The sequence below is a fragment of the Leptonychotes weddellii genome, chromosome 2 (genome assembly GCF_054177405.1).
Source record: "Leptonychotes weddellii isolate Sample4059 chromosome 2, ASM5417740v2, whole genome shotgun sequence".
Classification (NCBI taxonomy): Eukaryota; Metazoa; Chordata; class Mammalia; order Carnivora; family Phocidae; genus Leptonychotes; species Leptonychotes weddellii.
The window spans coordinates 39,137,398-39,151,173 of record NC_138370.1 but is presented as its reverse complement, the minus strand read 5'-3'; the positions used below and the strand labels follow the sequence as shown (position 1 = coordinate 39,151,173).

General features: G+C 39.3%; 2 protein-coding genes across 2 annotated transcripts in view; both read left to right on the top strand.

Moving 5' to 3' along the window:
• Positions 1–6,869, top strand: part of KCTD9 (potassium channel tetramerization domain containing 9) — a 38,490-nt gene extending 31,621 nt beyond the window's left edge. The window contains exons 10-12 of the mRNA XM_081810354.1: positions 1,782–1,887; positions 2,627–2,760; positions 4,963–6,869. Coding sequence (XP_081666480.1) covers positions 1,782–1,887; positions 2,627–2,760; positions 4,963–5,079 — 357 coding nt within the window. The 3' untranslated portion in view covers positions 5,080–6,869. The remainder of the gene's footprint in view (positions 1–1,781; positions 1,888–2,626; positions 2,761–4,962) is intronic.
• A 4,136-nt stretch (positions 6,870–11,005) lies between these two features.
• Positions 11,006–12,559, top strand: GNRH1 (gonadotropin releasing hormone 1). The gene is made up of 2 exons (XM_006751842.2): positions 11,006–11,158; positions 12,431–12,559. Exons 1-2 carry the CDS (start codon positions 11,006–11,008, stop codon positions 12,557–12,559), a joined length of 282 nt encoding a protein of 93 aa, XP_006751905.2.
• Positions 12,560–13,776: the final 1,217 nt, after the last annotated feature.

Here is a 13,776-nt window from a genome sequence, read left to right as displayed (position 1 = left end):
CTCACTGAGATCCTTCACTCTTCGCAGCTCTTTATGATCATTATTTTGAATTCTCTATCAGGCATGTAGCTTATCTCCATTTCATTTAGCTCTTTTGCTGTGATTTTGTCCTGTCCTTTCATTTGAGACATATTCCTCTGTTTCCTCATTTTGTCCAACTCTCTGTGTGTTTCCATGTATTAGGAGAGTCAGCTATGTCTCCTGATCTTAAAAGTAGTGGCCTTATGAAGAAGAGGTCCTGTAGTGCTCTGTAGTTCAGTGGCCTTTGTTCCCCAGAACCGGGCACTTCGGGCAGAGGTGTCTCCTGTATGTGTTACATGTGCCCTCCTGTTGTGGCTCAGCTGCTTTTGCCTTCAGTGCAGTTGGCTGCTTCAGTGCACTTTCTGTTGTGGGCACGGTTTGGTCCCGGTGTTGTAAAGGGCCAGTCTGGGGCCACCTTGGGCTTATAGTTGGGTCAGCCCAGATGCCAGCCCCCAACCTGGTGGCTGGTGCTGCAGTCACACCTAACTGCAGGGTGCTCTCCCTGTGCTGTCACCTTGGGAGCTTTTGATAATAGTTACAGTCTATTTTACCTGGGTGCACACCACAGAGAACCAGAGACATTTATTTTCATATTCTCAGCTTCCTGTCTTGTTAATATTTTCAAGTATTTAAAATAAGGTCTTTTAGTTATCTTGATCCTTTCAGGTCCTCACGTATCTTACCTCTCAGTCTGAGCTTCTGTACCACCTTGTGTAAATGCAAAGGCGCAGATGGGAAAGTATGTATGCATTTCGCAATTTGCTGTGATTTGAAATGATCTGTAGTGTATCTCCCTTTCCACAGAATTGACTATAGGGTGAATGAAATTGCACTTACAAAACAGGATTTTTTTGTTAGGTATGGCAATAACATAACTTGATCAGCCTTAGGATTTTAGAATCCTCACTGTTGTAGTTTTAATGACAGCTACAATTGTCATTTATATAGTGCCTTACAATTTTTAAGACAGCTTTCCATTCATCATCTACTTTGATGGTCACAATCTGTGAAGTTCTAATGTTAATGTCACCTGTATAGCTTCCTGTCTTATCCAGTTGCCGTTGGAGTTCAGATCCGATGACATTGAAATCCTCAGAGATAAATCAACATAATTTAAAATTCTAACATAGATTTTCTGGTTTTTCACTCTTTGTATTTTGCGCTGTAATTTGGGTCAAGGTTGTGCATGTTGTGTAGTAGTGGTTGGTCCAGAAAGACCCAGCAAACAACTTGTAGTGTTTTGTAGCCAGATGATGCCTAGAACTGCTGGCCTTAGTAATCTGACCTTTGAAATGAAGGTAGTTAATAGCAGGATTGAACATCAAGAATTTCGTTGATTCCTACAGAAATAAGGAGGAGAAATCCCTACCCCTGACAAGGCTATGCTTTCCTTGCCCACACATTTCAGCTCTCACGTCACACCCAGGGCTGTTCCTGAAAATAGAACTAGGATGTCATAGTCGCGACTCTCCAACTCTTTTATCTAAACTCTTAAGTTTTGTGTAAAATGGACATGCTATTGTTAATTGGGCTGTTTTTTTCTCTTAAAATGGTTCTTTTGAAAGAACTATTTAGTTCTCAGTTCTTATTGAGTCTAGTTGGAAAAGTCTTCATTGTAAACAGAAAATAATTGATGGTGAGTGTATGGAATTGAGCTTCCACCCCTTGTCTATTTTTTCTTTTATTGTTTGAGCCAATTTTTTCTTATCCAAACAAACTTCTGAAGGTTAAAACATGGACTTCTCTCCTTTCCTTGCCAGTGTGCAAATCTCCAGGGAGTCAAGATGCTCTGTTCTAATGCAGAAGGAGCATCCCTGAAACTGTGTAATTTTGAAGATCCTTCTGGTCTTAAAGCCAACTTAGAAGGTGAGCTTCTATCTATAATTACGTTTTCTAAGGTGAAAACACCATGAAGTAAAAAGCCCAACAAAATAATTGTTACGGGAAAGTCATGACCACTATAGGGGGATATAGATTTCTTCTCTCCTCATACTTGGAGAATGAACAAGAGTAAGTCCTATCTTGGTCTCAGTCATGTGCCATGCAAGAAGTTAGGGAAAAATCCAGCCTTTAATATTGAATAAGGCTTTAGTTGGAGAATTAAATATCAGCATCTCAAACTTTGAAACTAAACATAGCATACTCTTACACTGACTAAAATGAATTCCAGTTTGCACAAAGCCAGGCAGTTTTTGTCATTGTTAGATTTAATGTTTTGTTTATGAATTCCTATTGCTCTGTTGTGTCAGTGAACTGGTCACTTTGTTTAGTTGTATGTTTAGAATACAGGGTATTTACCTTCCTTATCATAAACTTATGGAGGCTGTTATAAAAGTGTTTATCTTAAGACCGAATTGAATTCCTCCCTCAAAAATACAGACTAAAATATTCTTAATTCATAGTATAAGCAAACAGTTTTTTAACAATGAACTCTTTCTCTGTGGAAGTTGGTTGAGAGACTGAGATTTATGGTTCACAGAGTTCTTTCCAAAAGTTAAAGGAACTTGTCATCATTCACTTCCATTAAGTCATCCTGTGGTTTTTTAAAGGTAGATGACTATAAATATTTTTAAGTTCAACTGCCCCCCAAATATGTTCACTTTAGGTGCTAATCTGAAAGGTGTGGATATGGAAGGAAGTCAAATGACAGGAATTAACCTGAGAGTTGCTACCTTAAAAAATGCAAAGTTGAAGAACTGTAACCTCAGAGGAGCAACTCTGGCAGGAACTGATTTAGAGGTGAGTCACCAATTTCTAAAGAGTTTTTGTTTATCTACAATTACGGAGTATCTCATGCAAAATTTATTGAAATCATAAGCAAAGTAGTTGGCTGGTAAAAACTGCCAGGTGGCATACCAGCACAGCCGGAGGGATGTTTTTTTATCAATTGCTTGCTTCAACCACTTGGAACCCCAGAGCGGGATTCAGTTACACACGTCATAGATACCAGTCTCCGATTTGAGGATTCATCTGACATTTGCTCTAAGTTGATTTCATTTCTCCTCTTTTCCTTGGGTCTCCTTCAAGTAGATCAGTTTGATGGGTATTTTTATTAATCTGACTTATTGTGGGTTTTTTTTTTTTTTAAGATTTTTATTTATTTGACACAGAGAGAGATAGAGAGAGCACTCAAGCAGGGGGACCAGCAGGCAGAGGGAGAAGCAGGCTCCCCGCTGAGCAGGGAGCCCGATGCGGGGCTCGATCCCAGGACTCTGGGATCGTGACCTGAGCTGAAGGCAGATGCTTAACCAACTGAGCCACCCAGGCAGGCGCCCCTTATTGTGTTTTTCTTAAGTTTTAATTCCAAACAGAATTAAATGGGGTCAGATTATTTTTTTAACTACTTGAGAAATTTAAAAGATATCCAGGTTTGAAATCAGGTTCAAAGAAAGCCTGTTCTAAATCGGAATCATATTCTTTTTGAATCTCATGTCCACGCATCTCTTTCATCAGAGTTCTGTATGTTGTCTTGACTTGCGAATGCAGCTAGCCGACTTCAGCGCTGTTGATGGGTCTCTCGGTGCTGTCCAGTAGCACTTTTTGCAATGCTAGACACGTTCTAAATCTGTTTAGTACAGTAGCAACCAGCTACTAGGGCTGTTGAGCACTTGAAATATGGCCAGTGCTACCGAGAAATGGATTTTTTATTTTATTTCATTTTAATTCATTTAAATACTAATAGCCATGTGTGGCTGTTGCCATCATATTGAACAGTACAGCCCTGTCCCAGAAAATCTGGCCTGGGTTGGATTGGGGAGAATAGGAGGTCAAAATTTGGCTTGTTACTGATTTGTTTCTTTTAATGTTTTTGCCTGTTCTCTTGATAGATTTTAGCAACAGAGTGGCAGGCCCCATTAAACTTAAAGGAAAAAGAACCGGTCAAAGGCCAAAAGTATAAACCTATTATAAGCACAGTTATTTAATTTTTTATTATTGGTACTGTCAGACCAAAGATGATGATTTTTCCCCTCTTAGTTTTAGTTAACCACGTAGTCAAAGTCTTCCTGATTGCAACTGATTGCAAAGATTAATCAGGTTGACTGTTGAAGGGCAGCTGGTGACATTCTGTCCTAAAAGGTTATGTGCCATTGCCCACCATCCCCAGGGACTTATCCAAAATCTGTCTCATCTGCCATTCTGTGATCTCAAGAGAAATTTAAAAACCGCTCCCAATTGTGGTGGTAGTTAACCTATTGCTACAGCTTTTGTATACATTTGCTAAAAATCATTGAACTGTGCATATAATTTGGGGTTTTAAAAAAAAGGCAGTTCCCTGCTATAAAAATGTTCGAGTTGAGGAATGGCAAAAATCTCTTACATAATTTAATTTAGTAAGTAAAATCTCTTTTGCTCAGATTTTTTTAAATAGTGTTTCCCAGCCCTGCTTATGCCTTTTGTTGTTGTCATTGTTGGATTGTAGTAAATTTGCATAGATAATATTTACTACATTGCAGTCCATTCTGGGTTTGTTTGTTTTTTTTTTTTAAGATTTTATTCATTCATTTGACAGAGATAGATACAGCGAGAGAGGGAACACAAGCAGGGGGAGTGGGAGAGGGAGAAGCAGGCTTCCTGCGGAGTGGGGAGCCCGATGTGGGGCTCGATCCCAGGACCCTGGGATCATGACCCGAGCCGAAGGCAGACGCTTAACGTCTGAGCCACCCAGGTGCCCCTCATTCTGGGTTTTAAATGACTGATTGTAAAATACATGAACGGAAGAAACATACTTCCTCTTTAACCTTTATCTCTATTTGTAATGGTCAGCCTGAGCATCACCTAGAGAAAACAAATCCAATCGAAGAAAATCTGACTTCTTTCCTAAAACAGAAGTTTTCCAGAAATAACTGATTTTCATGTGCCCCAGGAATCCTTTTGAGAGGGAACAGAGAAGGCCCTATAAACCTCCATCTGAATCTCGTGAATATTGTTTTTGTCTTGCAGAACTGTGATCTGTCTGGCTGTGATCTTCAAGAAGCCAACCTGAGAGGTTCCAACGTGAAGGGGGCTATATTTGAAGAGATGCTGACACCCCTGCACATGTCACAAAGTGTCCGATGAGAATTTCAGGGCTGGAGGAAGGGGTCCCAGATGCAAAATGTTTTCCTGATCACTTTTTTTTTCTCCACCCACTCAGTTGTCTAGAAGAAATAACACTGTAAGGGAATAAAAAACAAAAAAAAATTTAGAGGATTATGCTTGTCTCAGCGGTGCATAAAGGAAAAAAGTGACTTTTTTCCACATTCTGATTTTAACAGAGAAGCACTCATGTAATGGATGTAGGGAAGCTAGATTAGCTTGCTGCCTTTTGACTAGAGGTAGGGGGATTTGCCTGGCTTTATGACCAGGAATAGGATCTATTATATTTGCTTTTAAATAGGCATGATGTGGAAATCCATCTTGTTTTGAAATGTACTTGAGGATTTTAATTTATGAAAAGCACAACATATGCAATTATATTTATTGAATCTCTAAATGCAGTATGGATATTTAAATTGTTAAACTTTATGAAAATTTTGCAGAGTTCAGGTTTATTAATAGCTTTAGTGATGCACTCCCCTACTTTAAATACCTGTCACACCGTGTGAATATGGTGAGATCAGATTTCCCAAGGCTCTCTTTTTCAGGTTCATTTTTATCATGTTTATTTTTTAGAACAAAGCAGTAGCTAAATTAAATCCTCAGTTCTTACTGATTGAGACAGAGTGAAAGGAAAGACATCATTGTCAGCTCAAGTTAAGGTGGAACTCTCCAGATGGACAAAGAATTTACCTATTGCTACAGCTTTTAAATGAGCATCATTAGAATTTCATTTGAAGCAAGTTCCACTCAACGCCAGACCAGGCAATTTTATCCAATTTACACTACTAGCCTTGTCTTCTCCTGTACAGTCAAAACAGGCATAGGAAGATATGTCAAAAGCAAAAAGCCAAGGTGCGTTATTAATTTAATTCAAATGCCAAATAGTTTAAACAGGGCCAGCTTAGAAATAGGTATTAATAAATCCCAGTCCAAGCTATAAAATATGAATGAATATGGCAGTCATCTTTTGGGCCTCAACATAACTGCAGCTAAAACCCTGCAATGGGGAATGAGAGGATTTTAAACTGACAGTTTGATTATAGCCATCAAAAACTGAAATAAGAATAAAGGCATTCGGCTGGTCCAAGATGTAATACCAATCAGTCAGCACCTGTGGGTCTTTGACTTCTATTTTCTGGTTTCGTTTAAAGAAATTCTAGCCTGATTTTCTTGAGTCCTCATCTCTGCGGTAGCAGAGACAGGGCCTGTCCTCCCTTACCATTAACCCGTGTCCTTATGTCTGCCCCAAGAGCAGGGATATAAGCTGTGTCCAAATAGGTTCTGAATTCTACAGACTCATCAGTTTGAAGCAATGAATCATTAAAAACTACTTTGTCTCCTCTGGGAGAATGACATGTCTTCAATATTCACGTCGCTTCTTCTTCTATATATACATATGCAAAGCTTTCCTTAACAGTAAAGGGTACAACATGAATAGCGGGAGATCGGACCTTTACAAGTGAGGGAAAGCAACTTCAGAAATGAATTATTTTCTTTGCTTTATTATTTTTACCAAGACAGAGAAGTATTGTATTGAGAGATATCTATTTTCATAATCAATATATGCCTAATTATATTTAAATCATTTCACTCTGTACTATATATTTTCAAGAATTATAGAATGTGTTGTTCATCCACTTAAGGGTACCTCTGTAGACGTAACTGAAAACTGCAGAAGAATCTGAAAGATCTAAACGTGGTTTGCTTAGCAACTGCGGATTTGGGATCTAATGTACACTGCATTAATAAATGATGTGAAATGTTGAAAAGGAGTTTCTTGTCGTGCTTTTGAAAATCAGCACTTTACCATATTTTGCTTACATTTCTTCACCATATGTTGATGACCAACCCCACGGATCTGGGTGGAAAAGGAAATGCAACACTTACAACCGATTAGTCTCTTGGAAAGTGCCATTAAAGTAAATTTACTTCTTAAAGCATGATTATTTTATGACCCTCTGTTTAAAATCCACCAAGCTAACAACACAAAGAGATTTCATTAATTCTGAAACGACAAGACTGCCTCCCGATAATTCATCTAATTTGGGTTACTGTTTAGCTGATGAACATTACAAGTTAGCTTTATTAGGTTAAGAACATTTTCCCCAAAACATTCTCACCTGACTTCTGGGAGAGAAAATTTTGAGGGAGGAGTTTCAAAATAGTAAAACTTCTATTAAACCTAGTGATGGAACATGTCTGTACACAGAAATACAGTTGGAGTGGGGGACTAGAAAAAAATTTTAACCTAATTAGATTACCTACATGGATAAAATTCAGTATTTGTGTAATTGTTCAGAGCCACGGGTATTATGTTGTAATATAATCTAGTTCTTCCAACTACAGTTTCAAAAAAATTTTAGTAGGAAATAATAAAGGTTACATAAATCAGGTCTTGGGATATTTTCCCCAGTTGCTCATTTTATGAATCGGTGACTTATACTGTAAATCTACCCCCATGTCAACTTCAAATCATGTTTAATGAAAAGCCCTAGAATTTCATTAAATTTCCAAGGAGGTATTATCTTTAAAATTAAAAGGTACACCTCTGCGAAGAAACGTGGTTACATTTTCTGTACAAAGCACCTTATGCAAGGATTAATTCTCTGAAAGCCTTTCACAACCTTTATGTCAGCAGGAGGAGTTCACCATGGATTCCTCCTGCTGAGATTTTACATTAGGGCAAAAAAGAGGCTTGCATCCGTCACTCATCAAGATTACAGAATCATTACTGTAGCACTTTAATAGTTTTGAGGTGTTTCTTTTAATAATGTTGAAAATGAAACCATTTTCCCTCTAAAGCCATACACTTTAAGATCTGGAAATTTCTAAATTGAGAAAAAATTTATGACAACTATAAAATCCAATTACTTAAAGCCAGTTTACTAAATTAAGCTTCATGATAAACGGGATCTGTCCTTGGAACTATGAAAAGGTTCAAAGTTTGTCACTAAACATCGAAATTCCATTAATTTCATATTTGATCTCTTGATACTGTAGAAAATAAATCTGGCCTTTGCCCTTGAGATCTATGTGCACTAAGAAAACGACACAGATTTGGCATAGAGCATACTCCATGTGGCTGTGTCCATTCAAAAATTTCAAAACATGTTTCAAAAGTTTAATACCAACTGATAGAAATAAGCTACAAGAAATCCACCGATGCTTAACCAAACATAAGTGCTTAACATTACAGTAAGGGTCAGACGTCTTAACTCCCATTTCCTGAGTCCTGTCCAATGACCACATCTGCTTAAGCAACACTGTTAGAAGCACACCTCTTTCAGCAAATAGAAAATCAATTGGACAATTTGAACACTGTTCAAACATAATGAACTCTTGTTGAAAAAGAGCCTCTCATTACCTTTGTATTACAGTGAGGTAAGTCTCATGTCAAAATGGCACTTAAATTATTCAGTGTCTAAAGAAATAATTAAAATAATTTAAATGAAATAAATCACTTTTTTTTTTTTTTTTTAATTCCCCTCCTTGCAAGTATACTTGAAATCTTCTCTACCCTATCGTGAGACTCTGACAACCGCCACAGAAATGGCTGGGGAAAGCAGGGAGTTAATTTGCCCTCCACATTGCTCTTTATGCTGACATCCTTGCAAATGTAATCGTTCCAGAAAACACTGGGCAATGACTGATTGGTTCAGATCCTACCAGAGGAGAAACTGCCAATCCCAGCTCTAAAACGAACAAATAACCAGTGATTTTTAACCATTTTACTACTGAGCTAATGTAATAGGCCTCACAGACAATTGTACAGGAAGGTTTAATTCTATGTCAGATAAAACACATCTTTGGTGCAGAAATAGAGGAAGCATTAAGCCTAATCTGGTTTAAAGGTCCTTACTTTTCATTCATTCATTCATTCATTCGAACTTAAACTTATTGAATGCTGACTAAATGTCAGGGATTTAACAGGTGTTTAAATAAGATGGGATCCTTGACTGTCATGAGTTACAACCCAGGGGTAGATTAGGGGAAGACAATCATGCATTCAGATAAATGTAATAAAGAGTAATGGCTCTATCTTTTTTTGGTAAATGTTTATACTGTGTAAATAAAATATCCCAAGGGTCCGCCACTGGGTTGGAACATCTATCTGTAAATTTGGATAATGATACCCACTTGGCAGGACTGTTGTAATGAGAGAGGTTGGTCTCATTCACATGCCAGTTAACTACTATTTCTCACCTTGGTGTTCTCACTGTCTTTAGCACAGTGATTTGTATATTTTAACTCAATAAATATCTACTGAAATGAGTCAAACTGTCCACCCACCAGGTGGTCTTGGGCTTAGTGTATTCTAACTACAATGTTTCTCCTTAGCTTTTTGATGCTATAGAAGGCTTTACAGATAAGTCAAGGCAGGAACCTGGTGGGGAGGAGACTGGGGAATTTTCAGACTCACATGATCTACTTACTGTAGGATCCTATATGGGTACAGGTGTAGTGCCAATAATCACTTCTTATTATTTATAAATCAGCTCCTCTTACAAATGAAGAATCGAAGAGCTGAGACCAGCTCCCGGGCATCCTGACTCAGCTTCTTTCTCTAATTACCAAATGGCCTCCTTTGTGAAAGCTTTTCTGTGCGCATTTAACATCACTTAATGTACGACAGCTATTTTCCCTCTGCTCTGGATGGGTCTGTCAGTTTCCTCAAGAGAATACAACCTAGCTAGATTTTAATCTCTGAATTGGGGGTCTCAGCTATAAAAGTCTTAGCTGAGGTTTTAATGGCCAAGATTTAAGTACATTTAATAGGTACACCAGTGGGTGTTCCAATTACATACACTATTAAAGGGCTTTATGTGAATAGGATTAAAAAAAAATTACTATTTAAAAAACCCCCATAGTCCATGTGCAGTATAATTTACCAGCAGGAAAGATTTCAGTCCTGGAAAAGTTTCATATAAAAAGGAAGCTAAGAAAATGAAAAATCACAGTACTCTACAAACTCGAAAAGAAGCTCGGGATTCTTTTGGCTCTTTGTTCGCAAACAGGTAAAACGCTTTGTATTTCTAGCACTTGTTTTGAGACCACATGCTTTCGTCTGTCTATAGGGCATTTTACACCCAAAGGGCTAAAGCCAGGCATGACGGTATCTAAAGAAACCTTGACCTTCGTGGTCCCTGTCACCCAGGGCCACAGAGGATCCAGGCTTTGGTGAATAATTACAACAGCTCATCGACCAGTATTTGATTTTGTCTTTAGTCTCTTTCCCATCAGATGAAAATTAACTTGAAGACATTGTGAGAATTCCTCTCGTCATTAGCTAATTCAAGGCCGCCTTGGCCATGGAGGCATCTGGCCTGGGGCTTGGTGCTTTGAGAGGTGTTGAGTTCTCTCTCACGCTCACAGATGGCCCGGCCAGCACTTACGTGTGGAAGACACTCAGCAAAATGTAATTAGTGCCACAGTGTATGCATTTGATGTCATACAACTTTATATTAGCCAGAGATTCCTAGCAGGAGCTACCTTTCCAAGCAGATGGCCCAATTCTCTTTATCTCAGGAACTGATACAGTTGAAAACGAATCTATGGGGGAGTTGTGTGTGTGTGGGAGGGGTGGGGGAATGTGAAGGCAAAAAAGGCGAACTTGATAAGGGTAGGAATCAGGGAGTTTGTGTAACCAAATAAATACTAAAAATAAAAATAGACTAGCTTAGTACGAAAACGTACTGAGCATGGAAGTTCCAAGTACTGCCTTTCTCCCCAGTGGCTAAGAAACCCAAGGCAAACACATGGGGATGTGTGTTTCAGCGTGCGTGTGAAAGCAGGCAACTGCCACTTCCGCCTTCTGCAGGCTTAGCATAGAAACGTTAGGCTTCTCACCAGAAAGGTCTTGACTTCTCGCTCAACCCAGTCTGGGTCTATTCTCACTGTTGCATTGATGTTCCTTAGAATGGAGCCGATTCCAAAACTTGTAGCTGGACTTCTCCTGCTGACCTTATGTGTGGTGGGCTGCCAAGGCCAACACTGGTCCTATGGACTACGTCCTGGGGGGAAGAGGAATGCTGAAAATTTGATCGATTCTTTCCAAGAGGTAAGGCTTTTTCATCATCAAAATAAGACATGGCTTATGTGATTCAGTCCACGTTAACATTCTGTGTGTGCCCCAACTGTGCTACGCTGGGCTCCAGGTACCCCTGGTATTCTGGGGGAGATGAGACATGTGCAAAGGCAAAGTCCCATCCCTGCTTTCTATTCAGACAGGAACAATTCCTAGAGAATGCAGCAACAGGTGCGAAGTAGCGTGTCGCACTCTGAATATCTAGAATTGCCAAAGGAATTCGAAACGATGGGATGGACCCAAGGTCTCCAGAGCAAGATGATTCCTTGGGATTCGGAAAGAAAATCTTAGAACTTCTGCTCATTATTATTTTTTTCTTATTTCGTCTTTTAAAAGTATCTATGATACTAGGTCAGTGTACATTCTCATAACTTATAAATAAGTATTCTTCTCAAGAGTGCATGCCCTATCATTTCTTTTTACTGAAACGGGCATTTAGGCAAAGAACTTGGAGGCTGCTAGTGGGGATAGGGTTAGCAAGCTCAAGGACACAAAATATATACTGGAAAATATCCTGGATTTTATTTCATATACATTGATTTCAGTACTAGTACCAGCACTAACATAGGGTACATGGTTTTTTATCTATAAAATGAGACTTCTTGGGGTCATGTAAGGATCACATGAGAGAGGCCTTAGATATTAGCTGGCTACCCCCCAAAATGATAGTGGATTAATAAAAATAGTTGTTATTGGTTTCTTAAATTAATGGAAAACGAACAGAACCTAAAGGATGAGCAATTCGGGCCTGGGACACTTAATATAGCGCCGAGAAAAAGAAACTAGAAAAACTTAAAATTATTTAGCTTTCTTTTTGGAGAAATAACAAAGATAATTTAGTATGAAATAAAGATGCCCGGGAATCTGAAGTCTCCTCTCCATAGATTATATGTGAAGTAACTTATTTAACTTATTTAACTATGACATATTTAGTAAAAACTAGAAAATAAAAATCACCCCTATTCATAACTAGAAGCTCCTGGACTTTTCGTATACTATCCCCTCATGAGGTTCAAAGTACTTCATTCTCATCATCTCTAGAGAGAAAATATTCTCTCCTTACTAACACTACCCCCAGAACATCCCACCCCTCTGTATAAATGCCTCAGGGCGGATCTATGTTCTTAAATCCTCGTCCCACAATTCCCTTGACCTCACTCTCCACACACAGTTCTTGGTGAAAGTGGAAAATACCATTCCATTCCATTTATCTCCAACAGCAAGAATCACGTTCTTTTTCCTCAGATAGCCAAAGAGCTTGATCAACCAGCAGAACCTCAGCGCTTGGAATGCACCATCCACCAGCCCCGATCTGCCCTCAGGGACCTGAAAGGAGCTCTGGTGAGTTACAGCGGTAACAACATGGAGCTTTAGAGATGGAAAGGTCCTTGGTGCCACTTAGGGCAACCACCTCTCGGCCTCTGTGGGGCTTACCGTCCTGACTGCTTGAATTCCTCCCGGGGTAGGGCCTCACTATTTTTGTGACACCCTCTCTCAGTGGGTAGACAGTACTAATGGTTAGAACTTTTTCCCCTTAAATTGAAATCTCTCTGTAACCTTTACCCCCTAACCTTTGGGGGTACCCTTGGTTCTATCCTTTGGGATGACTATTACATTTCTTCCCACTGTTACATGTCAGTTCTTCACTTATATTCATCGACCACTGTCCCCTCCCCCCCCACCTGACTCTTCTAATATAGGCTAATCCACACCTCTCCACTGCATTCCTTAATTCTTCACCAGTGTTCTTGGTATGACATGGTTTTTCCCTGGAAAAATGTAGCAATCAAAAATGGTGCTCTAGTTTATTTTTTCCCCCCTTTGGAATAAAAAATTCCAAACTAGTAAATTTGTAATTCAGAGCCACATATTTGATTTCCAGTTTTCTGACTGGATTCTAACAATCTCCAAATTCCCGCCCAAAATGGGAATCTGCTAACTTGATGCAGGTTTTTGATAACAAGAAAGAAAGTATACAGAGCGCTGAATAGAGAGGTTGAATCTTGAGCTCACTGTTGGTGCTCTCTGAGCTCCCATGGTCCCCTTGTTTGCAGCAGTTAGGGGCACTGACTTAGCACCTGTGCCCAGGAGCAGGGAAAGCCTGAATAAATCATATACAAACACAAGCTAGGGCTTTCATTTTGTCCATTGACCTCAACTTCCACACCCACAGTTCAAAAAAACAAGCAGACAGACATCTTTATTGGCTTTCTGTGTCTACTCCTACTTACCACATAATAAAAATAATAGCAAGCAGTGGCATTTCCCAAACGTGACCTTAGAAAGAAGGTATTGAGGCAAAAGCTAGGTTAATAAATAACAAACTGAGATCAGGGGCACCTGGGTGGCTCAGTCGGTTGAGTGTGTCCACCTTTCGGTTTCAGCTCAGGTCATGATCTCAGGGTCGTGGGATCGAACCCCACATTGGGCTCCACACTCAGCATGGAGTCTGCTTGTCCCTCTCCCTCTGCTGCCCCCCCTCCACCCCACTCACATGCGTGCTCTCTCTCTCTAAAATAAGTAAAATACTTAAAAAAAAAACAGATCAAATCTTTCTTTCACCTCCTTCACATCCTATCCTTAAACTATTA